General features: G+C 37.5%; 4 protein-coding genes and 1 pseudogene across 6 annotated transcripts; 1 reads left to right on the top strand and 4 right to left on the bottom strand.

Moving 5' to 3' along the window:
- Positions 1–25: 25 nt before the first annotated feature.
- LOC106312529 lies at positions 26–2,680 on the bottom strand (annotated as a pseudogene).
- Positions 2,681–15,089: 12,409 nt separating this feature from the next.
- LOC106308108 (hsp70-Hsp90 organizing protein 2) lies at positions 15,090–17,047 on the top strand. The gene is made up of 7 exons (XM_013745239.1): positions 15,090–15,662; positions 15,748–16,039; positions 16,110–16,195; positions 16,269–16,492; positions 16,577–16,643; positions 16,732–16,791; positions 16,924–17,047. The coding sequence occupies exons 1-7, from the start codon at positions 15,144–15,146 to the stop codon at positions 17,035–17,037; spliced, it is 1,362 nt and encodes a 453-aa protein (XP_013600693.1). The 5' UTR covers positions 15,090–15,143; the 3' UTR covers positions 17,038–17,047.
- A 184-nt stretch (positions 17,048–17,231) lies between these two features.
- On the bottom strand, positions 17,232–21,456 carry LOC106308107 (probable disease resistance protein At1g12290). Of its 3 annotated transcripts, none has more exons than XM_013745235.1 (2): positions 17,862–21,285; positions 17,232–17,605 (listed from the first exon to the last, which is right to left on the bottom strand). In XM_013745235.1, the coding sequence occupies exon 1, from the start codon at positions 20,558–20,560 to the stop codon at positions 17,888–17,890; it is 2,673 nt and encodes an 890-aa protein (XP_013600689.1). In that variant the 5' UTR covers positions 20,561–21,285; the 3' UTR covers positions 17,232–17,605; positions 17,862–17,887. The 3 variants fall into 3 exon arrangements, with proteins under 3 accessions (XP_013600689.1, XP_013600690.1, XP_013600691.1); XM_013745236.1 differs by lacking the exon at positions 17,232–17,605 and adding an exon at positions 21,342–21,456 and having other exon boundaries at positions 17,631–20,751; XM_013745237.1 differs by lacking the exon at positions 17,232–17,605 and having other exon boundaries at positions 17,631–20,751; positions 20,940–21,285.
- Positions 21,457–22,654: 1,198 nt separating this feature from the next.
- LOC106308058 (disease resistance protein RFL1-like) lies at positions 22,655–25,873 on the bottom strand. Its single transcript, XM_013745177.1, has one exon. It carries the CDS (start codon positions 25,459–25,461, stop codon positions 22,804–22,806), a length of 2,658 nt encoding a protein of 885 aa, XP_013600631.1. The 5' UTR covers positions 25,462–25,873; the 3' UTR covers positions 22,655–22,803.
- Positions 25,874–26,785: 912 nt separating this feature from the next.
- LOC106309698 (probable calcium-binding protein CML13) lies at positions 26,786–27,588 on the bottom strand. Its single transcript, XM_013746795.1, has one exon. The coding sequence runs from the start codon at positions 27,486–27,488 to the stop codon at positions 27,042–27,044; it is 447 nt and encodes a 148-aa protein (XP_013602249.1). The 5' UTR covers positions 27,489–27,588; the 3' UTR covers positions 26,786–27,041.
- Positions 27,589–27,836: the final 248 nt, after the last annotated feature.

The raw sequence follows: 27,836 nt of genomic DNA, 5'->3' as shown, positions 1-27,836 counted from the left end.
TAGAGTTTATATGGTTAATCATGTATCGAGTACACGTAATATATGCATACATACGCAACGTATATATGCATATAACATAAGTTCAATAATGTAGTAAGAATCAATCAAAGAAAATATAAATCTGTACCACCATCATCTACACTTGATTAGTCTTCGTGTTTACGTATATGTATATATGCATTCATATGATTTGTTTTTCTTTGTGCTCACTTCCATAGATCAATCTGACAACTCGAAGAAGTCGAAGCAGCATATTCTTGTCCAATGTCTGAAACCCTTTTCTTATCCTTTTCTTCATCAATTTGGTACTCCACGTTGCTTGTGTCTTTGGCATTGTTCTCTAGAGCAGAAGCTGTGGCGGCCTCCTCGTTGCTTAGCTGAGACGCAACAAATTTATCGAGGGATCTCCAGTCCGTGACCTGGTCCATCGTTTGCCCGTTCCCACTATTCATGTATAGAGAGCTGAAACTTTGATTCCCTTGATTCATTTGTGCTTCATGCACCTGATTTGACTGCTGCAAGTTAGCAACATTAGTTATTATCGTTGTTGCTTGTTCCGTAAGAAAGAGAGTTGCAATTAATATTATCTAGTTGCAATGATAAAGGAGATTCATGAAGAATATGGCGATGTTGTACCAGGTGGTTGTATTGTAGTTCTAGCTCTTGCTTGCATTGCAAGTTAGGGTTGGTGAGGGTGTAAGCAGATGCATTGAGGCCATATGCCAAAGGCTGTTGGTGCTGCTGATGATGATTGGGGACAAGCCGTCTTGGACCATTTGTCTCGAGCTCAGAGGCCATAAAAGAGAGCTGCTCGTCATACCAATGTGAAGGCGACGAGTCATAATCTCCCATTCGTCTAATAACTGCAGGCAACCTCTTCTTGAATACCCTACATACAACCCATCCTTCTTCCTACAACCAAAATAATGGGATTAGCTCAAATGGGTTTAGGAGATCATAGATTGAGATTGTTTAACATAATATTCACATAAATTGCAAAGAGAAGTTATGGTTTAGGTTGATTCATACCTGAGGAGCTCCATTTTCATCGGTTTCTAAGCGGTATTCGTGCATGATCCAGTCGGATTTTTGTCCATTTGGGGCCCTCCCCATGTAGAACACAAGTGTTTTCCTCATACCAATAAGACTATGCCTCAAGTATATAGCCTTATCTCTTCCTGTGGCTTTCCAAAAACCTGCTTTGGTTGCTCTATTGGTTCGAGTCCCTGTGGGATACTTCTTGTCTTTATGGCTAAAGAAGTACCAATCACTTTGCTCTTCATGTCCAATTTTGCACAATTCTATTTTTCAAGGAATGATATCAGTTTAAAAAATTTTACTAGGAAATTACAAAAGATAATGTGATTTGGCAAACCTAGAAGATCCCATGGTTCAATCTTGTAAAGATCAATGTCTTTTATGAAATCAATTTCTATTCTCTTCGATGCAACTTTTTTTCTCAGGTAGTAGTCTACAAGTTCTTCGTCCGTTGGGTGAAATCTAAAACCCGGAGGGACGTGGGAAAACGAATTCATCTTTTTGTCTTCTTGATCGATCAGTAATCTGCTTATAAGAAAATTAATAATTACCAAAAAAAAAATTGAAAACAAAATAATGAAGTTACGAAAATAAGATATAATGTTATGATTTTGATTATGATTTTGCGTCTTCAGTACCGTCTATGCTTAGTCTACAAGAGAAGAAATTCTACATTCATAACTGACAGAACTACCGTCACACATTTATTTATTACAAGAAATAGTTTTGTTACATCAATAATACATGAAGACCATTCACATGGTAAACTATCTTTCTTCGAGAACGATTTAAATCATTTTTATTTAGATTCATGGTATAGAGAATTGAATTTTTATTAAAAACTAAAAGCAGTAACATATTAGCCGAAGAATTCCCAATTACCATATGATAATAGTTAAGCTGAGATAAGTAGATGCATGCATTTCAAATTTATATGTACTAGATGGATTAATTAAAGTAAAATTCTGCTTAATTATATTGCTACATTTGTATAACACCAGAGTGGATATTTTATCACATGGTAGTGAAGGTGATTGATGAAGATGATGATGATTATGATGATTAAGGATTCAAAAAAAAAAACTTATACCAAAGCAAGAACAAAAACTCCCAAAATTATTTGTGAAGGTGAGGATCGGAGATTGAATTTAAAATAGACAGAAAATTAGGGTTTTACCTGAAGAAACTCTAGATTCAAGATGATTCAGCTGGACACTTTTAAACACCTTCTAACAAAACTTTATACTTTTAGTTATCTTATGCCCTTCTCATCATAAGTTGGAACACTCCAGCACAAAGAGAGAAGTATTACTGAAAGAAGAGTGGACAGGATTTGACAGTGCTCCTCGGAAATAGGTTACTGAAAAGAGATATCAGATCCCGAGAGAGAGAAAAGGAATGATAGAAAGAATGGGAAAAGGAGAAGAGAGTAGGGTTAAATAAAGAAGATCAATGGATGAAGAAAAGAAGAAGAGCGCACACAAGACACATAACAAAACATGACAACCGTGTCCCAATAATAATCTATTGTATTTTACCTTCTTTCTCTCTTTCCCCATCAATCATACATTCTCTCTCTGAGTCCTCTTGCATCTAGAGAGAGAAAGAGAGAGGATACTTTATTTGTTGCAAAAGCTTCGGGGGGAGAAGAGAGAGGAGGATAAGGGCGTAAAGTAAGATTTAGAGAGAGATAGAGAGGTAGCAACATCAATTACCACCCACCAGCTCTTGATGTGTATGCTTGATCATCAATATTAAGGTTCTTTTTTGTTTGTCCTCACATTATCAGCTTATTTTCTTCGCTTTATAGTTTGGACTTCTTTTATGTCCAAACGAATGTTTAGTTTTAAATCCTAAATAAAAGCAACTCAAATAGTTATGAATCAAAAGATATTGCTAGTTCGATGGTATAGGTTTACGAAAAAGATCTTCGTCGAAAAATCTATACATTCAGAAAATTTTCAGATATCTTTCTTTTCGATAGGTACTGTAATTATCGAACCTTGCGGCACACAAAACACATAACACACTTCCGTTTTTGTTCAACTGCTTGGATAGAATGTTGATTTTAAACCAAATATCGACTATGAGCCTAAAGAATTATCGACCGTCTTAAGTTGAAACTTTTTTAAACAAAAATTTGACCCTTGATTACTCATTTTTCAATCCAGTTTTAATAAGTTTGTGTATACAACAAATACGCCAAATCATTGATTATGTGTATATATATATTATGTAAATATTGATCAAGATAGGATGCATTCAATGAGAAACTCTAGTCTTGATGACCCTGAAATTACATTCACATGGTTAAATTTTAGTGTAACATAAATGTAACACATATTTTTGGTAGAGTTACATTTCTTACAAATAACACATATTCTCATAACTGAATTCAGATCATAACACCTAAATGACAATGATAGAACCACCGTGACTTTATAATCGATGGAATATCAAGTCTTCTATTTCATGATACAATTTCTCATAGTATTTATTTTTCAACTGGAAAAAGAAAAACGCGTTGTAATATGACTATGTATCAGACGATATTATTATGAAAGGTGATCAATTTGATTTCTATCTTGGGGATTACATAACACTCAAAAGGAAAGTGACATAGGCACATTTATTAATAATAGAATACACGACTTCTCGAAGTTGAACCCAAAACGGGAGAAAGGATGTGCAATTATATCCTTTATTCTTTTTACAACATGCATTTGTATCCCATAAAAACAGAAAATCTTTTAACAATAGTTAAAAGACTTTCATCTCTTATTATTTTTATTAAGAAAGAAGAAGGAGAGAATATTGAAAAAAAAACGAATTGTCTTATAGAGTTTGTATTGTGCAATTTGTTTTAAGATAATTCTGTAAAACTAGTCAGCTTAGCTGATCTCGGGTTAGACCCGAAGCGGATCCTTGGTAAAACTGCAACTCAATGACTGACCATACAAAATTAAATTAAACACAGCAGGTTTAAGTGGAACGCGGGACCCACAAAACGGAATGATGTGCTGACGTGGCGGCTGCTGGTCCGGCGTGAGTGAGTCCTTTATCATTAGTGTCACGATTTGCTGTTGCAGGCGCGTTGGTCACGTGGATCCCATCCCGTTTTCCGTTCTCTTAAACCCTCATTAATTTTGTTTTACCTTGTCAAATTAACAATTACACAATATATACATGTATATTTATGTGTAATTAAAATATGATATACGTGTTTCATACTACCTGCGTTCCCGAAAGTAAAATTTTTTAGACTTTTTTCTTATTCCACAAATATATATTTTCTATATTGTTAAAATACTTTTTTTATACTTTTAAGAAACATTAAATGAGAATATTTGAATTGATTAAATTTCATTGATGAAAAATTATTTGAAATTGTATAATAAAATAAAAGGAAAAGTAAATTATAAATATTTATTAAATACTTAATAAGCATGAACACTCTTGAAAATCTTAACACAAAGAGTATAACACAAACGGATTTTGCTAGTTTGAGTTAACATAGAATTCGTAGAGTATGTAATTAACCATGTTTTATAAGTCATTTGACATGGAATTACCGTTACTTGCTTCAGTTAAACAACTATAAATATATGTAATATTCTCATATTTTTAGAGCCTAGATAGTTCTTATATGTATACTCCACACTTTACGATCGATGTATGAATTGAACACAACATATCGTTATACTTTAATTTCCAACCACGATGCCAAAACCCCCTTACAAAAAATGTGCGACTTATGAATTTCGTAGACATGTTTTTCTTGCATACTTTCCTTCTAGAATGTCTAACATTTATCCGTGGATATTAGATGTCTTTCCTTTGTATAAGTTTGATTCTCTTTAATTCAAATCGCATTATGGAACGGACATATGTAAAAATGTCTCCCGAGTTTCAACGACCGAGAAAAAAAAACCTCCGCACATATTCTCTTCTAGTATTGTAAGAAATATACATTCCAACATTTTATTCAACTAAGAAAATATAATTACAATGAAAAATGGTTTCCCCTGTTAACTGTATCAACATCGTGTAATCATTGAAGTATTTAACTAATGAAGTAACCAACTAACATGATATATTTTTAAAATACATATTGGGTAAGTTCTATTTAGAATATAGGTAGATTTTGTGTTTAGGTGAGCTTATCAAATATCGGATGGTTATGCGGCTGATGTTAGGGACTTCGGGGAAAAGATTTGGTGTCTAAGTTAATAAAACTGCAATAAAGAATTACAAAATAAAGTAACAGAAAGGAAAATGGAAAGATTTGTTTATGTACATACCCTTTTTTTTTTTTTTGCTTTTGTGTGTTGTTGAAACGAAGCATAGAAGTGAAGCATAAGTAAAGACCGTGATCCAAAAGTGTTATTTTTGGTCCTGCTTCGCCTCTTGTCCATTAGCTATTTGATATTGAAATAAAATTATATTAAGTAATTCCACACTTTCACTCTACATACTAAAAATGTGTGTGTTCTGTGAACTTTTAGTAAGAAGGTGTCTCGCGTTCACTGATTGATTACTAGAATATAATGGTCGGTACTAATGCATAAAATGATGAACTTAATTTCATCAATTTATTTTCTTCTGAGGTCAGTTAATGTATATACTAATATAACTTTAGGTTTGGATAGGTGAATGGTGAGCTCTCATTGGGCTACCTACCATAAGTTGAATATTAAAATAAGATTAAAATACTAATTTCCATGATCGAATCCAAGTTTATACGTTACAATTAACCCACAGAATGTCCAATATAATATTTTCACATAGATCCTGCTGAAATTGCAAGTTACCACTCTGAATATATATAATAAAGCTATTATTGTAATTTTGGATTCTAGAAGAACAATTTATATGAATATCTATTGGCACTACTATTTTTATTTTATAGACATGATAGCACGGTAAAAAAACATTTCAAGTAAGTTTATTAAAAAAAAAAGTTGAGTGTATAAGAAACCTTCAAGACAACTAATTACTATCCTATATACGCATGGGCAAGGTGGCAGAATTTTTTTATTAAATCTAAAAATTTAGTTACCTGCAAAAACATCCTGCCAGTACTATATTATCTTATAACCTACAATGATTACCATGACACATTAAGTAAGTATAAGGTCTGATAAATGAACTCTTTACATGTTATTGTATAACTGAAACTATTTGAGCGGTCCAAGTCCAAGGCTTTTAGTGTTAGGGTTTGGAGGGAGTTTGCGCATGAACACATTGTATATATCCATTCGACGAGATACATTTCTTCACAACTTGTCCCACAACCCTAATCATTACGAGAAGCCCTAAGAATTGAATCACGTGGGAAAGTTTGTTCCTTTTGTCAGTTTCTTGTCCCATGTGAACACACTTATTACATGTGAAATCACTTATACCATTTCCCGTGTATTCTCATATTTTTACCTCTAAAATAGATGAACTCTATAATAGAAAAGTGTTTTGTTCCAATATATTTCTCTAAAATAGAGATATCAAAATATAGAACAAAATATAGAAGAATGCCATTTCTTCTTCTATAAATAGAGGAGAAAATAGCAATCTCTATTTTAGAGGTAGAAATAGAAATGGATTGAAGTGATTTTGTCTTTAAATGCTATTATAGAGGTAAAATAGGGGAAGGTTGGAAATGCTCTAATGTGAAAGATTCTACCAATATCCTACTTAATTAATGTTTGGTTTGATCTAAAAAAAAAGATCTTACGGTTACCAATAGTTATGCTGTCGCTGCCAGATGCCAAATCGGTATAGTTATTCAGCTAATTTACTACTAGAACTGAGACAGATCAAATATGAATCAAAAATTAAAAAAGGAACAAATATTGCATCAACGCTGAATCTCTCATGGTATATCAAAATGAGGACTAAGTAATTTCAATAATTCATTGTGACATATGTGGTTATCAATAGTAATGATTATTGTGTTACCAGTGATCCAAATTTCCGAAAGAATTGATACATATATATGTGATATAAAGGAATGCATATGTGGGAGAGATCAAATTTCATCAGATTCCTCAAAATGCTTTCTTGAACTACTCTATTAGTATTACTCTCTTTCTTTCTAAATAAGTGTTCCTTTGACACTTTTCACACTAAAAAATTTATAAATTGACTAGTATGTTCCTATTTATTGTATGATTAATTAAATAAGAATGATTTAAAACAATAATTGGTTATTCAAAAAGATAAAAAGTAGATTTAATGTACAAAATTACATTAGAATTGTAGAATGACACTTATTTTAAAACAAAATAAAAAACTTAAAATAACACTTATTATGAAACATAGAAAGTACATATTATTTTTGTTAGATATTAAATGAGAATTTTAGTTTCAAAGTATACTCTGCCTCAGCAAATAAGTTCTAGGCCAACCACTATTTGTAAATGTAATTAATAAGTGCACATTAAATTCTATTTTTTTGTTAATAGCACATTAAATTATAATAATCACTTTTTCAGTTTCATTTTAATTATCGTTTAAGTTTATGTATGTAGATTAAGAAAATATTTAATTTTACATATTTTTAAAATAAAAACATTATTACCTATACACCTGACCACATTTCAACAAATAAAAAAATAAATTGGAGAATATTGCTGATAAAATTTGTATTGAAATTCTAAACTTATTTTAAAATGAAAATTTTACTATATAACAACAAATAAACTGAAACAGAGGGAATAGTAAAGCAATATCATTAATTATTATTCATAACAATAATCTAAATGAAAGGTTAAAACAATAATCTAAATGCATAACTTTAATCATTATACAGTTATACTATACACCAAACGATTACTTATTTTCATGGCATATGAATCATTGAATACGAAAATTACTGATGATTTGCAGTTCGACCAATACTTACTCAAGGAACTCAACAAATAATGAGCCCTAATTAGTTTCGATTGTAATGTCACTGCTCATTGCAATATATAAATAAACGATGTAGATAGCAGAAATTTTAATAATTTGGAATTGATGTTTTGATTTGTAGGAAAACATCATCAGCAACCATATGATATATATATATATATATTAATATATATCATAGTTTGTTTTTATCATCTATATATTTATTATATGAGTTGACTGCATGGCCGATCATGGGTATAGGCCAGTCAAGTATTGAAAATATGACTCTCAATTTTTTTTTAAAAAAGGTTATATAAAAATAAACTTCTAAATTTATAAAAATGTTTTTTTGTTGAAATATTTATTAGATCGTTTACAATCCCCAAATTTTCAAGGCTAGGCTTGGTTGACTTGTCATTATGTGTGACTGTAACAGTCAACCTCTCTTTTTTTTTGAAAAACGGTCAACCATTTTGCAAAAACAAATATAACACCGCCCTCATGATTTCACAGTCGGCAGCTCAAGCCGTTTGACTAATAATTACAAGTTATATTTTATTTATATCTGTCCATTTACATATACTTTTATATACTTTAAAAAAAATGTGAGATGTTATACAAATGGGAGGTATGATTGCATTTTGGTTTATATGTCTTCTTCGGGACAAATAATACGAATTATAGCAGTCATCATAAGCAAAAGAAAAGAACACAAATTAAAGGAGACTCATGTTAAGAGAAAAAACAACATAAGTTTCTGCATGATGTATATATGACAAGATATGAATTGCTGAATATCAACTAGATAACTATGTCAAAGTATATATACAACTAGTTGGTCGGTTACTAAACCTAAACAGCGGAGAAGAAGAACTCCAGAATAGGAAATATTCAACGAACGTATATTCACAAGAATATATGGTAATGTTGACATATTATATCTTAATACCTCCCTTCAAGTTGGAGTACGTAAGTTTCGAATACCCAATTTGAAGAGAAATGCATCAAACTCCTTTTTCCCTAATGCCTTAGTGAGAATATCAGCAAATTGATCCTTAGTCGACACATGTTTTGGTTTGATAACTCCCTTCACTATCTCGTCTCGAATAAAATGACACTCCAGCTCAATGTGTTTGGTTCGCTCATGAAAGACCGGGTTAGAACTAATATGAATGGCAGGCTTGCTATCGCACAACAATGTCATCGGACCATCATGCGTCACACCAAACTCTCTGAGTAACGACTTTAGCCATAACAACTCCTTTGTAAGTGCTGCCATAGCGCGATATTTAGCCTCAGCAGGCCTCAACAGAAGAACATGAAACTGTATTTTGTTTCTTGGTTTTCCAAGATATCGGAGAAGCACCAAGTTGAACTATCCACCCAGTGAGAGAACATCGAGTAAGAGGACAAGCCCCCCAATCTGAATCACACCACCCGGTCAAGTGAAACGATGATGAAGCGTCAAGAAAGATACCTTGACCGAGTGTGCCTTTGAGATAACGAACCACCTTCAATGCTGCTAACCAATGTTCTTCTTTCGGAGCCTTCATAAACCTAGACAAGATGTGTACGGCATATGTAAGGTCTGGGCGAGTGGCTAAAAGATAAATAAGCCTACCAACCAGACGTCTATATTTCTCTGGATCAGACATGAACGGACTCTTCGAAAGACTCAGTTGATGATTTTGGTCCATTGGTGATCCACCTGGTTTGCAACCAAGAAGACCAGTCTCGGTCACAATGTCGGTGGCATACTTTCGTTGACACAAGTAGAAACCAGTTGGGCTACGAGCCACTTCTATCCCCAAAAAATATTTAAGAACTCCAAGATCTTTCATGCGAAAACATGTCGATAAGTAATCCTTAAGTAACCGAATGGCCTCAGGCGTACTCCCAGAAATAATTAAATCATCCACGTATGCTAACAGCCGAATATACACTCCACGTTTAGAGTACACAAAGAGAGAGTAGTCTGCCCGAGATTGAGTAAATCCATAACTAAGAAGCGCTTGTGTAAGCTTCGCAAACCAACAACGAGGAGCTTGTTTCAAGCCGTAAAGTGATTTCCGAAGACGACAGACCCGAGTTTCATTAGGCGAAGAGAACCCCTGTGGAATCTTCATGTATACTTCTTCATGAAGATCACCGTGAAGAAATGCATTGTGCACATCCATCTGATGCACCTCATAATTACGTTTTGCTGCGTGATCAAGAAACACACGGACTGTAGTCATCTTTGCAACCGGTGAAAAAGTATCTGTATAATCAATCCCCTCCTTTTGTCTATTGCCGCATACAACCAACCTTGCTTTGGGACGTTCAACGGTTCCATCGGCATGGTACTTCCACGAGTAGATCCATTGACAGTTAAGAGCTTGTTTGTTGGGTGGAAGAGGTTCAAGATCCCATGTATGTTGTTCGTCAAGAGCAGTGTACTCGGATCCCATCGCTCCCTTCCATATGTCATCTTCCATCGCTTCCAAGAAAGTGCGAGGGACAGCATGGGAAGAGATCGAGGCCAGGAAGCTGCGATGGTTAGGAGATAATTTATAAGAAGATAAGTAATCAGACAGAGGATAGACCGAACCTGAAGACAGCTGTGTAGTGGGTGAAGTTGACGAGAGAGAGAGAGATTGCTCAATAGTTACTGTGTTGACAACATAGTTCTTGAGACGAGTAGACTGAGTTTTCTGTCTGTGACCTCGCCATAAGGACGTCTCAACTGGAGCAGACGATGTAGGAGGCTCCGTGACAGTAACCTCAATATTGTTTGTCGGAATCATCTCAGCCGAAACTGCAGAAACCGTTTCATTATGCACTTCAGTGGATGAATCATTCGGTGCTGCAGTAACTGTTTCATCCAGACTCTGTTCCTCTGTTACAGTTGCAGTCTCAACATCTTCTGAAGCAGAGTCATTGAATGATACTTCTCCAAACTCTGGTGATATTTCTGGTGTGACAGAGACTCTTCCATTAGACTGATTAGCGAATGGAAATTGATTCTCACTAAAGACAACATCTCGAGAATGGAAGATGACTCTTTTCTCCAAGTCATACAACAGCCAGCCCTTCTTTCCAGAAGGATAGCCTAAGAAGACACAACGCCGGCTCCTAGGCGCAAATTTATCACTAGCATGATTAATATTGTGAGCATAGGCGAGACAGCCAAATACTCGTAGATGCCGAACTGATGGCTCACGACCATATAATTTTTCATATGGAGTTTTACCATTCAATAACTGTGAAGGTGTCCGGTTCATAAGATATACAGCTGCTTTAATACATTCACCCCAATACCCAATAGGAAGATGCGCTTGAAATCGCAGCGCCCTTGCCACATTCAATATATGTCTGTGCTTTCGCTCCACCCGTTCGTTTTGTTGCGGGGTGTAAACACACGAGGTTTCATGATGGATACCATTCTCCAGAAAGAAACGGGTGAGACAAACAAACTCCGTACCATTATCACTTCTTATTGTCTTTATTTTCTTTGAAAACTGTGTCTGCACAAGCGCCACAAAATCTAGTATATGGCGTGAGACATAAGTTTTATCCGGTAAAAGATAAACCCAAACTGCTCATGAGTAGTCGTCTACAATCGTCAAAAAATATCGTGTACCACAGAAAGCAGTTGTACGGTACGGACCCCATAAATCACAGTGAATTAGATCAAAAATTGCATCAACTTTATTGGAACTATCAGGGAAAGGTTGGCGAGTTTGTTTCGCACGAAAGCACACATCGCAGTCTTTAAAAAAAAACACTATTACTACTAACACCAGGAATTAAACCAACAACACGTGAAGACGGGTGACCCAACCGGTTATGCCACAAAACTGAGTCCTCGCGAACCTTCGTATGTAGCGATGTTACTTCTACAATTCCACACAACCGGTAGAGTCCCTCTCTCTCTCTTTCACCCACTCCAGTCAGCGTCTTCGTAGTGCGGTCCTGCAACACCAACAGCTTATCAGTAATCTGCCCAACCAAATAATTATCCGTGACCAATTGGCCAAACGATATCAGGTTTGTATCAAATCCGTCAACTAGATAAACATTATAGAGTACTAGTTTGGGATTCAATCGAACTGTCCCTTGCTTGGATGCAAAGACATTCGATCCAGCAGGCAGCTTTACAGAGACTGGAAGTATCGAGTGAACATCCTCCAGTATGTCCAGTCTTTTGGTCATATGATGAGTCGCACCTGTGTCTAAAATCCATTCAATACCATTCATCTTACCACTCAGAGTTTCAGGCTTAGATGAGTTCCCCACCATGTGTTGAATGATCTTCCACTGCTCATCAGAGATGCCACTTAGTCCTTGCCTGTCACTCTCGGTAAGAACAACAGAGGATGGAAGAACCGCTGAGTTAGCTCCCACTATTTGTGTGCTATTTGCACGAGGAGTTCCACCTCGTCCTCGTCCAGAAAAACCACGACCCCGAGCAGGATTTGTACCATACCATTCAGGATACCCCACTATCTTGAAGCACGAGGTTACATCATGTCCCGTACGACCACACACAGAACATTTGCGAGTAGGGTCTCTGTTAGTTGGATGCACCGAACGTGCTCCAGCGCTCCCTTGTTTGTTGTACGCAGGAGGCGGGAGCTGAGAAGCAAAACTCATTACTTGTGTCTCTTGTGTTGCGGTCGCATTCGATCTAATCGTCTCATTCTGCACCACAGTCTGATACACACTGTCAAGGTCAGGAAGCGGGGTTATGGCGCAGATTTGTGATCTGATCACACCATGTACCGACTCATCAAGACCTGATAAGAATTCGCACTTCCCACAACTACACTGTTTCGAATTCATACATTCCTTTATTCCATCCCAGATCTTCGTCAGGCGCCCAAAGTAATCTTCCACCGAAGTCCCGTTCTGTTTGCAAGTGGCTAGAGAATTGCGGAGCTGTTGGAGTCTTGCTCCACTCTTCACCGAAAACCTCTTCTTGATTATATCCCACAGCTCTTTTGCAACTTCACGAGTAGATATAGACGATCGTATCTTAGGTTTGATAGTCTGTTTTATCCACCCCACCAATAGATGATTATTGGCAATCCAATCTTCGAGATTTGGCGAGTCAGCTGCAGGTTTGGCTATGCTTCCATCAATGAATCTGAATTTCTTGCGTGAGCTCAAGGCCATCCGCAAGTTAATTGCCCATTCATCATAGTTCGTACCGTTGAGCAACGGGGATGAGATGACGGCACCGGGGTTATCTCCAGATGTGAGATCATAAGGCGAGATTGTTCGCCTCTTAGGTGCTGCGGTTGTTTCCACAAGAGACATCGTGCGCAGATATTATTGAGTTCGTAAGTAGCGGCTCTGTTTCGTGTATGAAAAACAGAGGCAGCTGGTAAGAGATCGATATATCAAGCAATAGAAAAGAATTGGATCATATGCTCTGATACCATGACAAGATATGAATTGCTGAATATCAACTTGTCTTATTAAGATAACTATGTCAAAGTATATATACAACTAGTTGGTCGGTTACTAAACCTAAACCGTGGAGAAGAAGAACTCCAGAATAGGAAATATTCAAGGAACATATATACACAAGAATATATGGTAATGTTAACATATATATACATTATACACCGACGCAAAGTTAAGTGAATTGAAAAAGTAAGTCCTAATAAATCGCAGTAAAATGGTGAAATTTTACTATCCCAGTCGGATGGGAGATTTAGAGAAGATATAAAAGAATATGCATGCGATAAAGAGAAAAGGTAAGGAATTCAATAGCAAGACAAGACCGATGGTTTTGCCAACGTGTGAAGGTGCGTGATTACCTGCCTCTTGATCCAATGCCGCCATCTTAAAGGGCATGATACAGAAGAGTTGAAACCGTACGTATCTTCTCTAATATCTCTCTCTCTAACCCTCTAATTTATCTGGTATATATAGTCTGTTCCCCTTTGTGCATATCATTATCTAGCTTCAACCGAACGTTTAACCATGGTTTATTGAACTCGTGCAGCCAATAAAATGCCAATAAAATGCCAATAAAATGATTATACGATCTCAAGAATTCGTATTTCAACATAATTGAGGGATTTTACCATTAAAAATAAAAAAAATAAAATAAAATCAAAATTTTATAATATTATCTAACTTAAATTTTCAAAATTAGCATTTTAATTTTTTTTGTAAATATATGTGTTTGATATGTTTTTAACATCAACATTATATATGTATAAATTAAAAATGTAAAAACCCATAAAATAGAATAAAAATTATCTAAATATTTATTATTATATTTTTATTAGATAAGATATCATTTTTTTATTACATTTTCTTATTTTTACATTTTTAATATTTTAGTAATTTTATTACAGATAAATCTTTAGATAATTTTCTTGTTTTTTGCATTTTTAAAAATTATCTAAAGATTTATTATTACATTTTTATTAGATAAGATATCATTTTTTTATTACATTTTCTTATTTTTACATTTTTAATATTTTAGTAATTTTATTACAGATAAATCTTTAGATAATTTTCTTGTTTTTTGCATTTTTAAAAATTATCTAAAGATTTATTATTACATTTTTATTAGATAAGATGTAATTTTATTACATTTTCAAGGTTTTTACATTTTTAATTTATACATATATAATGTTGATATTAAAAACACATCAAAGTCATATATTTACAAAAAAAATTAAAAATGCTAATTTTGAAAATTTAAGCTACTAATTTTTAAATAATATTATAAAATTTTGATTTTGATTTTATTTTGATTTTATTTTTAAAGGTAAAATCCTCAATTATGTTTATTTAATGTAGAAACCTCTAAACTAAAGATTTATCAGTAATAATGGTAATTATGACATGTTAGAGTTTAATTCATTAAATAAAATTAGTTTATGAATTTTTCTTTAAATATTTAGTTTGTGGGTTTTTACCCAAAACAAACTTAGTTGAAGGTTTTTAACGTTAAAAATCCAAAAAGAAACACACAAAAGAATAAGCTAACTTGATACGGAAGTTATCCTAATGAACTATATAATCAAACCGGGGCAGAAACCGTGGGTCAACTGATAGACAACCGGATCTTTCGAAACCGACGTCGTTTCAAAGCCCGCGACGAGGATAAAAAGTAACCAACCACGTAACAAACTCTTCCCTCGCATACAAACGGTCCTTCTCTCTCTCTCTCTCTCTCCCAAAACTCAAACTAACAAGAAACTCTCTCAACCATGGCGGACGACGCCGCCAAAGCTCTAGGAAACGCCGCCTTCTCTTCCCACGACTTCACCTCCGCCGTAATCCACTACACCTCCGCAATCGCTCTATCCCCAACCAACCACATCCTCTTCTCCAACCGCTCCGCCGCTTACGCCTCTCTCCGCAACTACGCCGACGCTCTCTCCGACGCAATCAAGACCGTCGAACTCAAACCTGACTGGGCCAAAGGCTACAGCCGCCTCGGAGCCGCTCACTGGGGGCTAAACCAGTTCCAAGAAGCCGCCGCGGCGTACACCAAGGGTCTCGAGATCGATCCCAGCAACGAGGCGTTGAGATCAGGATTAGCCGATGCAAAGAAGATGCAAGAGATGAAGGAGAGAGCCAAAACGGCGAACAAGTTAGGGACCGCTGCGTTCAAGAATGGCGACTTCGAAAGTGCGATTCAGCATTACACTACAGCCATGGAGATGGATGACGAAGACATCGCATACATCACGAACCGTGCCGCTGTTTATCTTCAAATGGAAAAGGTATTATTAATCTTTTGTTAGTTAGGGTTTATAGTAATAATTAATAATCAATGTGGTTTGGTTTGGTTTGGTTTGATTGGTTCAGTACAAAGAGTGTATAGAGGATTGCGACAAGGCGGTTGAGAAGGGTATAGAGCTTGGATCAGATCACAAGATGATAGCTAGAGTTTTAACTAGGAAAGGGACTGCTTTTGTCAAGATGGCAAAATGCTCTAAAGACTATGAACCTGCTATCGAAGCTTACAAAAGAGCTCTTACGGTGCACCGTAGTAATGCTGAGGCGTTTAATAAGATGAAGGAGGCTGAGAGAGCAAAGCAAGTATGGGAGCGGAGGGAGTATATTGATCCCAAGATCAGTGATGAAGAGCGTGAGAAAGGTGAACTAATAATCTTGTGTTGTGTGTGAGAGAACCACAAAAACTGATAAAGAGTGCTTTGTAAATGCAGGTGATGAGTTCTTTGAGAAGAAGATGTATGCTGATGCGATAAAGCAGTATGCTGAAGCAATCAAAAGGAATCCAGAAGATCCCAAGGTAAGTAACCACTGTGTTATTCATATGTTTCTACGGTTTGATTTCATATTTTGACTGTTTTGAATAATGTTAGGCGTATAGCAACAGAGCAGCTTGTTACAATAAGCTTGGTGCTTTTCCGAATGGACTAGAAGATGCGGAAAAATGTATTGAGCTTGATCCGAAATTCTCTGGAGGATACATCAGAAAAGCTGAAGTTGAGTTCTACTTGAAGGAGTATGACAACGCAATGAAAACATACGTACAAGGTCTTAATCATGATCCTAATAATCAAGAATTGCGCCATGGTGTTACAAGGTATACACGCACACACACACACACACATGTATATGTAAACCTTTATCTATTGCTTGCCTAATGTGGTTCTAAAATATTGTGCAGCTGTATACAAGAAATTAACAAAGCTAACCGTGGTGATGTTACTCCTAAGGAGTTGAAAGAGAGACAGGTTAAGACTAACGATTCTCTATGTATATATGTTAAGAAAATCAGGCTGTGAACTTTGGATATCTTTTTTTTTTTACTTGTGTTTGTAGGCAAAGGGGATGGAAGACCCAGAGATCCGAAACATCCTCACAGATCCTGTGATCAGACAGGTAAAGAAAAACAGACTTTCATCTTTTCAACTTGTAGAGATTGTGATCCTGTTGTGATAGAACTGACTATGTTTGAGGAGTCAGATTTGTATGCCTCTTTGACAATGTAAAACCTTTCTTTTCTCTAAACAGGTGATGTCTGATCTTGAGGAGAATCTGAGTGCAGCACAGAAGCAAATGAAGAACCCAGTGATTCAGAGCAAGATTCAAAAGCTTATTGGCGCCGGGATTGTCCAGATGAAATAGTCTCAGAAGAGTGGAAACATCAGATATCCATTTGTGCATATTCATTTTTTCTTCACTCTTTAATATCCAACTTGCAACAGTTATGAGTTTGTAATCATTTTTGCTTTTCAGGCTCTTGTTATAGAACGTTTACTGACATCATTCATTTTACATTGAACTCGTCCTGATTAAATATGAGTTGCTTAAACATTTCTTTATAATCCAAGAAAACTATTAAGAACAGAGAACATATGTACACCGATGTAGCTAAGCATTAATGAACATTTTTATAGCAACCCACAAAGACAACCTTTGAAGCTCAGAAGTTCTAAGCAGATCACTGATTTTACTCTCGGTGGTCAGGACATTCGTAAGCCATACCTGAACATGAGAGAGCCTTTTGCGCCGCCATGTAAACTCTTCTTTGCACATCATCTTTGCTTTGCCTTGAGTACCTCTATGTCTTTCTGCAACCCCGCTAGATTCTCGGAAAGGCTGTGAATGTAACTTCCATTGATGCAAAGACGCTGAGAGACTTGATTCACCACTTGATCACATGGCATCAAGATCTAGAATCAACCTCCCATTGCTGCCAAGAGAAAGCAATAAGGCCTCACAAAAACCAAGATAAAACAGCCTCTTTATATTCACAAAATTTTAGGCACTAATCTCGAATGATAATTCAGAAAACATGGAGGCAATGTAAAAGGGTAACAGATACAAATCCAGTGAACACTTAAGGACACACAGTGTGGTAGAAGAAAGGGAAGAACAGAACAATACAAATGATGATGAATGCAAAGAACAAGTGTAACAAAGGCAACGTAATGAGAGGAGTGACATACAAAGACATTTGGAAGCTTTCTCTGGCTCAAACATCATACAAAACCAACTTGCATGAAGGTAAGAAACGGAGTCTAGTGGCTTCATCCGCCCATTCAAGCTTCTCTTTCCATTCTTCAGCTCCGTACTCTATGACAAGCTCTTCACCCGCAACACTACTCTGAGAATCCAACGGAAGCTTTCTCAGCTTTTGACAATCGTTTTGTACATTGATCAGACTCAAATACGGAAACGGCAAAGGACTCCAGTAGATGCTCATCAGCTCAGGCAAATCCCACAAGTGTAGATATTCTAGCTTCCTAAAAGGAACAATCTCAACCCCTGCAGCGTTCTCTTGGCTTATTATCTCTTCTAGTTGGCTTGAGTTCCAGACACTTAGATGAGTGAGGTTAGGAGCGAACAAAAGCCACGTCAAATCCTTGAGACCATTGCAACCAGCAATCAAAACTTTGGATAGGTGAGGTAAGCATGGACTTGTCAGCACTGTGTTCCTCTCTATCATTATCTCCCGGATCCCACACCCTCCTATGAAGACTTCACGTAGATCTTGTATTGATGGCAAAGTCAAAACTCTGACTGACTCTTCCTCTATGTACTTGATAGATAGCTTTTGAAGACATCTCACCAACCTATGAGAGCACAAGAGCTGTTTCAATACCGAACTTGACGTGATCTCTACGGTCAGAACTTCTAAATGTTCCAAACGTTCGAGCTCCTCTAGTAAGCTCATGGTTGGCCACATTATGAAGTTAAGTAGCTTCAACGTCTTCAAACTCGACAGATTCGATATCCCTGAGACACCTTCGAGACACAGCATAGACTCTAGATTCAGATGCATCAGTCTTTTCAGCTTTTGTAAACCAACCGGTAATCTCACAATGTTTGACTCTGACAAGTCGAGATACCGCAATGAAACCAACTCTGATATTTGCTCAGGTAAGACTTTGAGATCAACGTTCCATGAAAGATCCAAAACAACTAGTCTTGGCATAGACCTGAAGAATTCACCGGAGATAGTTACAAGACAGCGATTGTTCTGAAGGAGAAGAGTTGTAAGGTTAGGACATTCAAGATGACTCTCGTCTATCTCTTTGATCTTATTATTCACCAGTGACATCCTTGTCACAAGCTGCCAGTTCTGGACCTTTGGTACTTCGTTTAACCCCACACCAGCTCGTACGATGTAACTCCCTTTATGCTTCTCAAGATCAGATGCTATCCACAGTGACATCTCTCGAACCACATCATGCATTCTCACGTATGACTTGTTGTCGTACTTCCCTCCTTCCTGTAATAAAGAGGCGCACACAAGGGTGCCTAGTATCTCATACCCTTGGTTCACAGCTCTTTCTTTACTCTCAACTCCATGAATAAACCCTTCACATATCCAATAATCTATAACCCTCTCTTTGTCTATCAAAGCATCTTCAGGAAACAGAGAGCAATACAGGAAGCAAGATTTGACATTTTCACCTTCAAGATTATCATAGCTGTACTTCAAAATGGGGAGTATCTTCTCCTTCACGTCACTAAAATCCGCAGCGTAAGTTTTCAAAACATCAACCGCATGGTACCATTCTTGTGTCGTCTTCTTACATGACATTGTCTCTCCGATTACATTCAACGCTAGAGGCAAGCCACGGCATGCTCCAGCGACTTTTCTTGCGATCTTGGGAATGTCAGGATGTATATCAAGTGTGTTTTGCCCAACTTTCTTCTTGAACAAGTCCCACGCATCGTTTGTGCTTAAACATCGTACCTCCATTGGTTCATGGACACCCATGCTTGTACATACGCCTAGAGAGCGAGTTGTGAATACTATCTTGCATCCGTTTTGGCTTGTTGGGTTAGGGATGCCAATCTCGGTTAAATCTACTTTCCTCCATATGTCATCCAAAAGCAAAACGAATCTTTTCTTGCTTAAGAAATTGAATATGTCTAGTGCCTTTTGGTTTTCTTTTCTCTTCTTCCATTCAACACCCTTGTATCCTATCTTGTTGCCAATCCTGTGTTGGATCTTGTGGACTTGTAGATCACCAGAGACCACAACCCAAATGACTATGACAACCCCATCATGTGTGTCACACATATCAACAAACTTATTGTTGATCTGTGTGAGAAGAGTTGTTTTCCCTACTCCGCCCATTCCATAGAGGCCCATTATTCCAGTCTCATCATCCATGAGGTGGTTCCACGCCTTTTCTAGCATTGTTTCTTGACCAACGACCGTTGGGGTTAAAGGTCTTTCCTCTCCCACAGCTCTAGCAGCAGGACTAGCCACCTCTTCAAAAAACCCTTTAGATTTCAAGTCTTTAACCATATTCAACATCTTGAAGACCCTCTTTCCGTAAAGATAGTTCAATCTTAAATTCTTGGGGCCAGCACCATTCAAACACAATCTCTTAAGTTCAACATCTCTACTACTATATAGACCATCGAATTGGCATTCGATAGACTCGACTCTCTCAAGCCATACCTTGATTTGATGAAGCCTTTGTAGACCTCCTCCTTCTTCTGCTGCATGCACCTTCCGTAGCAGATCAGATCGCACCGCCTTGAGATCTTCCATGGCTGTCTCCAAATCCACAAGATTCTTCCTGAGGTTTTGGATATATTTGAGTTTGCTGCAGAAGCAGCTACCGAGATGGTTCAGCACTTCAACGCATGGTGCTTGGAGCTGGACAGAGACACAACTACCCATCTTGCAATTGATACACAAAACACAGATTCACAAATGCAAATTAATCTTGACGACTTGCAACTAAACTTGCAAAAGGTAGGAAGCATCTTAACTCCTCTCCTCCACCTTGTAATTTGGTGGAAATTGTTTAAGCGAGTCAAAGTCTTGCTTTGTAGGGTCACTTTATGCATATGGTTGCATCATATTTTTTTCTGTTATATAGCAAGATTCCAAGAATAAGACTATTGTAGGCGCAAATACAGTCGCTATGTCACTTTCATCTCTATACTAAACAATAGGTCGCCAACAAAATTTTAAATTTTAATTAATAAAAACCCCAATCCAGCAGTGACCCAAAACTTAAAGAGGGAAGATAGTGGTAAAAGGAAGAGAAACATACGAATTCAAGGGTTCATGTATAAGTGACATTGACAAACAAAGTGCAGAGGCTTTCTCAGGGTTTAGACTACAGTAGTTACTCGTGAGAGATGGATTCAGGATTAAGTGTATGTATGTATTGGTATGGAAGGAGTAGGCAAATATCTAACTTCAATTCTTACAGATTGATGGACTTTCTAAACAGAGGATAAGTAACAATAATTAGCGGGTGAATGAAAGTTTAAGACAGAGAAGGAGATTTGAGTTTGAAATCATTCTTTCTCCAGAAAAGCAAACTAATTGTAATTAAAGTATCAGTCTTTTTCTTCACTGCATCCTTTGAAACAGAATGTGAATTGAGCTGGAGTGAAGCCTAAAACGCGAAGCTAAATGAATACCCAAATGTTTGAAACAATGGCAGTACCTGCGAAGCGAGGTTTGGTTTTCGATCTCAAGCCTTAACCATCCATCGAAGCGAGATGGGTGTTGTAGTTTGTACGTTCAGATTCCTCCCACCGAGTAAGTCTCGCCGGCACCGATGACTGTCACCGTGTTACATCTCTTTTGGTTACGACTTACGTAGAAGATACAGAGCCCGCTATCTATTAGGGCCCAAATAACTTTCCTCTAATAGGGCCCAGATAACTTTCCTCTCAGTTAATCTTGTTGTAATTAAATTAGAAGACATTGTTTTACACTACGTTGATGAAAACAGAACGGTTCTGTTTTCATTTTCATTCTCTTTCTTGTTGCTCAAGAAAACAGAGTCGTTGTAGGTTCATGCCACTTTTCTTACCACACAGTACGAGAAAACGTTTGGATAATGTGGACAACAGAGTTCACATCTTGTAGATTATTTGTATAAATATTTAAACATCAAACTCAAATAGTAATAATTCAGGAAACGTGAAACAAAAGGAACACACCAATGCAAATTCTGATAAGGGAAATAAATATATATAACAACGTCTGGACTGTCTCGTGTGTCACTAAATCCCAATCTTGCAAGTGTTGACCAACTAGCTCTGCTAAAGCAACATATCTGCGAAACTATACAGAGTCTAAACCACTTCATCGACAAGACCTGAGTTCAGTTTTCAGTCAGTCAAAATAATTTTGTCTTAATTCAGTCAGCATCAGAGAGAAATGAGAAGTCTATTTGCTTAAATATCTTGATCAGGCTAACCTGGGTTCTCTTTAATATGTTATATCCTAGATGTGCCAACATATATGTATGTATACCTATTTGTTGTTTCGTTCTACTCAACCGTACCTGACAACTTTATCACAACATAAACCATATGTTTCCCTTGAGACTAGCCAACAACAACAAATCTCTGATTATTTCGTTTTAAGGATTGATTCTTCCAACAGGCAAAGAAGCTCGGATACACTACTAGCCTTTGCAAGCCATAATGATTTGCTTAAGAGCACCAACCTTAGAAGAAGAAACATTTGGACTTTCCTACAAGGACGGTCCTCCTCCTAAAGTTGTTCACAGAGACAATTCATCAGACAAGTGGTTGCACGAGTTGTCATTAGACTGACTTTGCAAGCAACAAGATCCATAATGGAAGTATCTAATATAATTTATAAACCCTAGACTCACACACCAAACACGAATCCAGAAACCATAGTATCGGAGACATAAACACCATCACAATAATAGTATTATTGCTTCGGATAAATTTATGACAATATGTTTTTGTTAAAAGCGTGGAATAAATGATGATTTATTTTAGGACAAACGAGAAGACACCATCAAATGTAGAAGACATAATCATCAGCATAAGCGAAACAGAGGTAGAAGAAACAGAGTAGGCAAAATTCAATTTCAGAAGAAAGAAAAAAGAGAAACAGAAAAAGTTTAAAAGATCATGCGGTCGTCAATCCTCCTTACATGAAGGTAAGAAACGGAGTCTTGTGGCTTCGTCCTCCCATTCAACTCTTTCCAACCACTCTTTATCATCGCACTCTATGATCAACTTTTCAACATTGACGACGCTTTCAGAATTCAGAGGGAGCTTTCTCAGCTTCGGGCAGCCCTTGCGTATGTGGAGCCATCTCAGACGTTGAAAAGGCAGAGCATTCCAATATATGCTCTTAAGCTGAGGCAACATCATCAAGGAAAGCTCTTCTAGTTTCTGGAAAGGAATAATATTATTCTCTAAAACACTCTCAGCTTTCTCTTTGCTTATTATCTCCTCTAGTCGCCTTGACATATGCACATCAAGAAGAGTAAGGTTTGGAGCAAACAAAAGCCACGTCAAATCCTTTAGACCATTACAATATCTTATTTGTACAGTTGTAAGGTTTGAGAAGCATGGACTTGTCAGGCTTTTGTTCCATGGTGTCTTCTCTATCTTTATCTCCTCCAGCATTTCACAACCATATATGGAGATGTCACGGAGGCCATCCAAAGCTGGCAAAACTATTACTTTTACTCGCTCAAGTATAAGCTCTATAATACAAACATGTTGGATGCATCTTCCCATTCTGGGGTCATCGAACAGTTTCTCCCCAACCAAAGTACATGACGAGATACTTACGCTTATATACTCTATATGTTTTAAGAGCTGCAGCTCCTTCATTAGCCTCATATCTAACCGCACTTTGGAACCTAGTAGCTTCAGTGTCCTCAGGCTTGACAATTCTGATATCCCTTCTAAACTCTCAAGGCTACTCGTCCACTCCAATTTCAGATGCATTAGCATTTTCAACTGGTATAAACCAAAAGGTAATTCTGATATCTTTGTATTTGACAAGTTAAGATATCTCAAGGAAACCAAATTGCTCACATCCATTCGAAATCCACTGAGATGATTATATGATAAATCCAAAACCAGTAGCTTTGGCATAGACTGAAAGAATCCATCTGATATCTCTACGAATTTGTTGTTTCTCTGAAGGAGGAGAGTTGTAAGTTGAGGACAGTCAGGGCTCTCAGATATGATTTGAATATCATTTTCCATCAACGAAATTCTTCTCACATCTTTCCAATTCTTCACTTTGGGTATTTCACGTATCCCGGTACCAGCTTGTACGATACATTTTTCTTTATTCTTTCCAAGATCTGAGGCTATCCACATGGCCATCTCCCGTACCACATCATGCATTGTCACTTCTGATTCATCCTCATCATCTTCCAACAACAAACATGCACGGACAAGGGTCCAGAGTATCTCATAACCTTTGTTCATTGCCATTTCTCTTCCTTCCTTCTCATCAATGAACCCCTCACCTATCCAATACTCTATCAGTTCTTCTTTATCAATAAGACCATCTTCAGGATACAGAGAGCAATACAGAAAACATGACTTGGTCATCTCACCATCCAAACTATCGTAGCTATACTTCAATATCGGAAGAATCTTGTCTTCCACGCCTGAAAACTCTGCCGCATATGAAGTCAAAACCTGGATTGCTCGATGCCACTCTTGTACTGATCTTTTGCTCGCCATAGTTTCACCGATGACATTGAGTGCCAATGGTAGGCCACGGCATTTACCAGCGACTTTCCTTGCTAGTTCGGGAATGTCTGGGTGCCTTCCCAGTGTGTGTTCTCCGACTTTCTTTTTGAACAAATCCCAGGCTTTGTCCGTGTCCAGACAACAGACTTCGATCGGGTCATCAACTCCCATGCGCCCACACACATCTCGAGAGCGAGTGGTAAATACTACTTTGCTTCCATTTACCTTGCTCGGATATGGGACTCCATTCGTACTTAAATTCACTTTCTCCCATATATCATCCAACAATAACACAAACTTCTTCTTCCTAAGAACGTTGTGGATGTCTTGGCCTCTCTTCATCTCACTTTTCTCCTCCCACTCTTTCCCCCCAAGGCCTAGCTTTTCACCAATGCTCCCTTGAATCTTATGGACTGTTGCATTTTGAGACACCACAACCCATATCACAGCATCAAACCCACCCCCTCTTTCAGAAAACCTGTTGTTGATCTGCGTGAGAAGGGTGGTTTTGCCAACCCCACCCATACCATACAGACCTACAATCCCAACTTCATCTTTCATCAGGCGGTTCCATACCATTTCGAGCATTGTTTCCTGACCAACTATCGTCGGTTGGATAGGCAACTCTTCACCCTCGGCTATAGGAGTTGCATCAGTCACCTCAATAAATACTCCTTGAGAGATAAGACTCTTAACTTCCTCCAACATACCCGTAACTCTTTTCCCATAAAGATAACTCTTTTTCACATTTTTAGAGCATAATCGACAGAGACACAACCTTTGAAGCTCAACGTCACTAGTATTAAGAAGCTCATTATATTGGTTTTCCATTGTGAGGATACTCGTAAGCCATACCTGGACTTGAGCAAGCCTTCGACGATGTCCAGTAAACTCTTCTCTGTCTACCCTCCCTTGAACATCATCTCTCTTAGCCGTGAGAGTTCCCATGGCTTTCTCCAGTGACGCTAGATTCTGGGGGAGGTTGTGGACATAACTTCCTTTGAGGCATAGACATCGGAAGACTTGATTCACCACTTGATCACATGACAATGAGACAGAGAAACAACCTCCCATGGCTGCACAGACGAGAGAGATTCACAGAACAAAACAAGAAGTTAAGCAGCAAATATTAGAAAGGAAGAAAAGATATGAATAAGATGTTTGCATGAGCGAATGAGTTCAGAGATCCTTATTTATCCACCATAGAAACCAAAGTATCCAAGTCGCCTCCATCTGAAATGATCCTTATTTTATTACATGTTTCTTGAAGCAACCCCATATTCTTTCCTATTTATTCCACGTTTCACATAAATGACATAATATACCCCACGCAACTTCACTGATAAGACATCCAAAATGCACTAAACGTGGATAGCTCAACGTGAAACTGACGAAAGAGCTGCCCAAACATACATGTTTTTCCATATGGCTCTGGTTTGGTTCAAATGGGGAAGTTGGTTTACTCATGTTCATTTCGTTTTCCCCCACCATCTACAACAACCTGAAAATATAAGCACAACAGTGAAGGATCATTTCAACAAACATGAAAGTGTGTAATGAGTTTAGAGATATTGTACCGTTGATTTTATATCCCTAGAAGCTAAGAGATCTTGAATACACTAGCTGTCTGTAGCCGTCATAAGTCAATCTGCAGTTTGTCATTAGCCTTTGCAAGCAACAACGAGAGAGTAATAATAATAATAAAAAAAATGACTGCTGAGCATGAACCTTAGAAAATGCAGTCATCTTGATCTCAGGTACTGAACTTATATCACAAGAAAAATTTACACTTAAATGAAAGACGATCCAAAAATTCTGTATAGAGATAACCCATCAGACAAGTAATTTGCACTCAGTCCCCCTAACTTACCCCAACTCTAGCCAACTCGAAGTCAATGATCTAGACTTACAAACCAAAACCGAACTAAGCAAGCAAATTAACAGAACAAAGACCATCACAGTTCATCAGGTAAACTGCTTTTCACTCTCCTCTTGTTTCCTTTTTTAAATCTCTTTTTGGCGGGACGCTTCCTTTCGACGGTCAGAGTACCGATTTGTTTTGATCTGGCGATCCAAGTATTGTCACTTCGAAGTTTAGCGATGCTAATGCCGCTATCATTGTTGCTTATGTGTCAAATGGGGTTTATTATCATTATGATCAGAGATATTACTTGCAGAGATTTATATCGAACAGTTCAAATAGTGAAAATTCACAAGAATTTACAGAGTATCAAATTATGAAACTTGCATGATAGCACCAGATTAAAAGTACTGTTTAGTTTTACCATCTATATAATAACACAAGTACCATAACAAGAATCCAAGTATCTCCTAGTCAAAAACCAAAGGCCAAGACAAAAAAAAAAAATACCATAACAAGAACTACAATGTCAGGGCGTAAGGAAGTTCCATGTTTGTTCATTAAAAGAGCGAAAAGTGAACACATTGGGCATAAAGAGTGAGACTTTACGTAAAACAGAGAGATTAAACATTCTTAGAATTAAAAAAAAAAGGAAGTAGGAATCAACACCACACAACATTCTCATTAGAAAGGGAACAACAAAGTTAGTACTTACTAATAATCCCAAGGCAATTCGCTCGAATCAACAAACCCAAACTTCAAAAAAAATTCAAACTTTAAAGCAAATTAGATCTCACTTAGCAACCATCCTGGCAATGAAATCCTCATACTTGATCTTCCCATCGGACCCCACATCCACCTCCTTGATCCACTCGTCAAACTCGTTAGGCTCCAGCTTCTCCCCGATACTTGTCAAGATATGCCTCAGATCCGCCACTGCCACGAACCCGGTGCCTTCCTTGTCGAGCACCTTGAAGGCGTCGCGGAGCTGGCGATCGAAAGGCTCTGTCTTCAGGTGCTTCGCCATCAGATCCAAAAACCGGTTGAAATCGAACGGAGCCGTTATGTTTTCGGAGTCGGTGATTGATTTCAGCTGGGCTTGGGTCGGGTTCCCGCCGAGCGATCGCATGAGGATCCCGAGCTCGGTCGGCGCGATTTTGCCGTCGCCGTTGGTGTCGAAGAGCGTGAAGGCCTCCTTCATCGATGAGACCTGGTCGTCGCTCAGGCCGTCCTTGCCCATTTTTCTCGATTTTCCGGGCTTTCGGGTTAGAAGCCGGGTCTGGATTTCGCTCTGTGTGTATAAAATGAGCTTCTTCGCTTTTTCTTCTGTACAGCGACTTTGAGATCGGAGTGTTAACGAAAGAAGCATCGATATGGGCCATACGGCATATTAAGATTTAAGGCCCATTTAATTTATGTAAGCCTGGCCCAATTATATCTGTAATCACTCAAATCATTAATCATCCAACATAAATGTTGAACTCGAATTGAAGATTAGGTGGGTGAGGATTACGGGTAGGCACGGATTTAGTATTAGGATTTTTGGAGATATTTGTGATCCAATCCGTTCTATCCGAATAATTAGTTA

The sequence above is a fragment of the Brassica oleracea genome, chromosome C8 (genome assembly GCF_000695525.1).
Source record: "Brassica oleracea var. oleracea cultivar TO1000 chromosome C8, BOL, whole genome shotgun sequence".
In the NCBI taxonomy this organism is placed as follows: Eukaryota; Viridiplantae; Streptophyta; class Magnoliopsida; order Brassicales; family Brassicaceae; genus Brassica; species Brassica oleracea.
The sequence above is the reverse complement of the archived record's forward strand: the minus strand, read 5'-3'. Positions and strand labels throughout refer to the sequence as shown.

Bases quoted from the DNA above. Each gene is read 5' to 3' on its own strand.
- LOC106308108 (XM_013745239.1), top strand. From the start codon at position 15,144: ATGGCGGACGACGCCGCCAAAGCTCTAGGAAACGCCGCCTTCTCTTCC. The intron at 16,040-16,109 runs GTGAACTAATAA...TTGTAAATGCAG, and splicing joins TGATGAAGAGCGTGAGAAAG to GTGATGAGTTCTTTGAGAAG. The intron at 16,493-16,576 runs GTATACACGCAC...AATATTGTGCAG, and splicing joins TTGCGCCATGGTGTTACAAG to CTGTATACAAGAAATTAACA.
- LOC106308107 (XM_013745236.1), bottom strand. From the start codon at position 20,560: ATGGGTAGTTGTGTCTCTGTCCAGCTCCAAGCACCATGCGTTGAAGTG.
- LOC106308058 (XM_013745177.1), bottom strand. From the start codon at position 25,461: ATGGGAGGTTGTTTCTCTGTCTCATTGTCATGTGATCAAGTGGTGAAT.
- LOC106309698 (XM_013746795.1), bottom strand. From the start codon at position 27,488: ATGGGCAAGGACGGCCTGAGCGACGACCAGGTCTCATCGATGAAGGAG.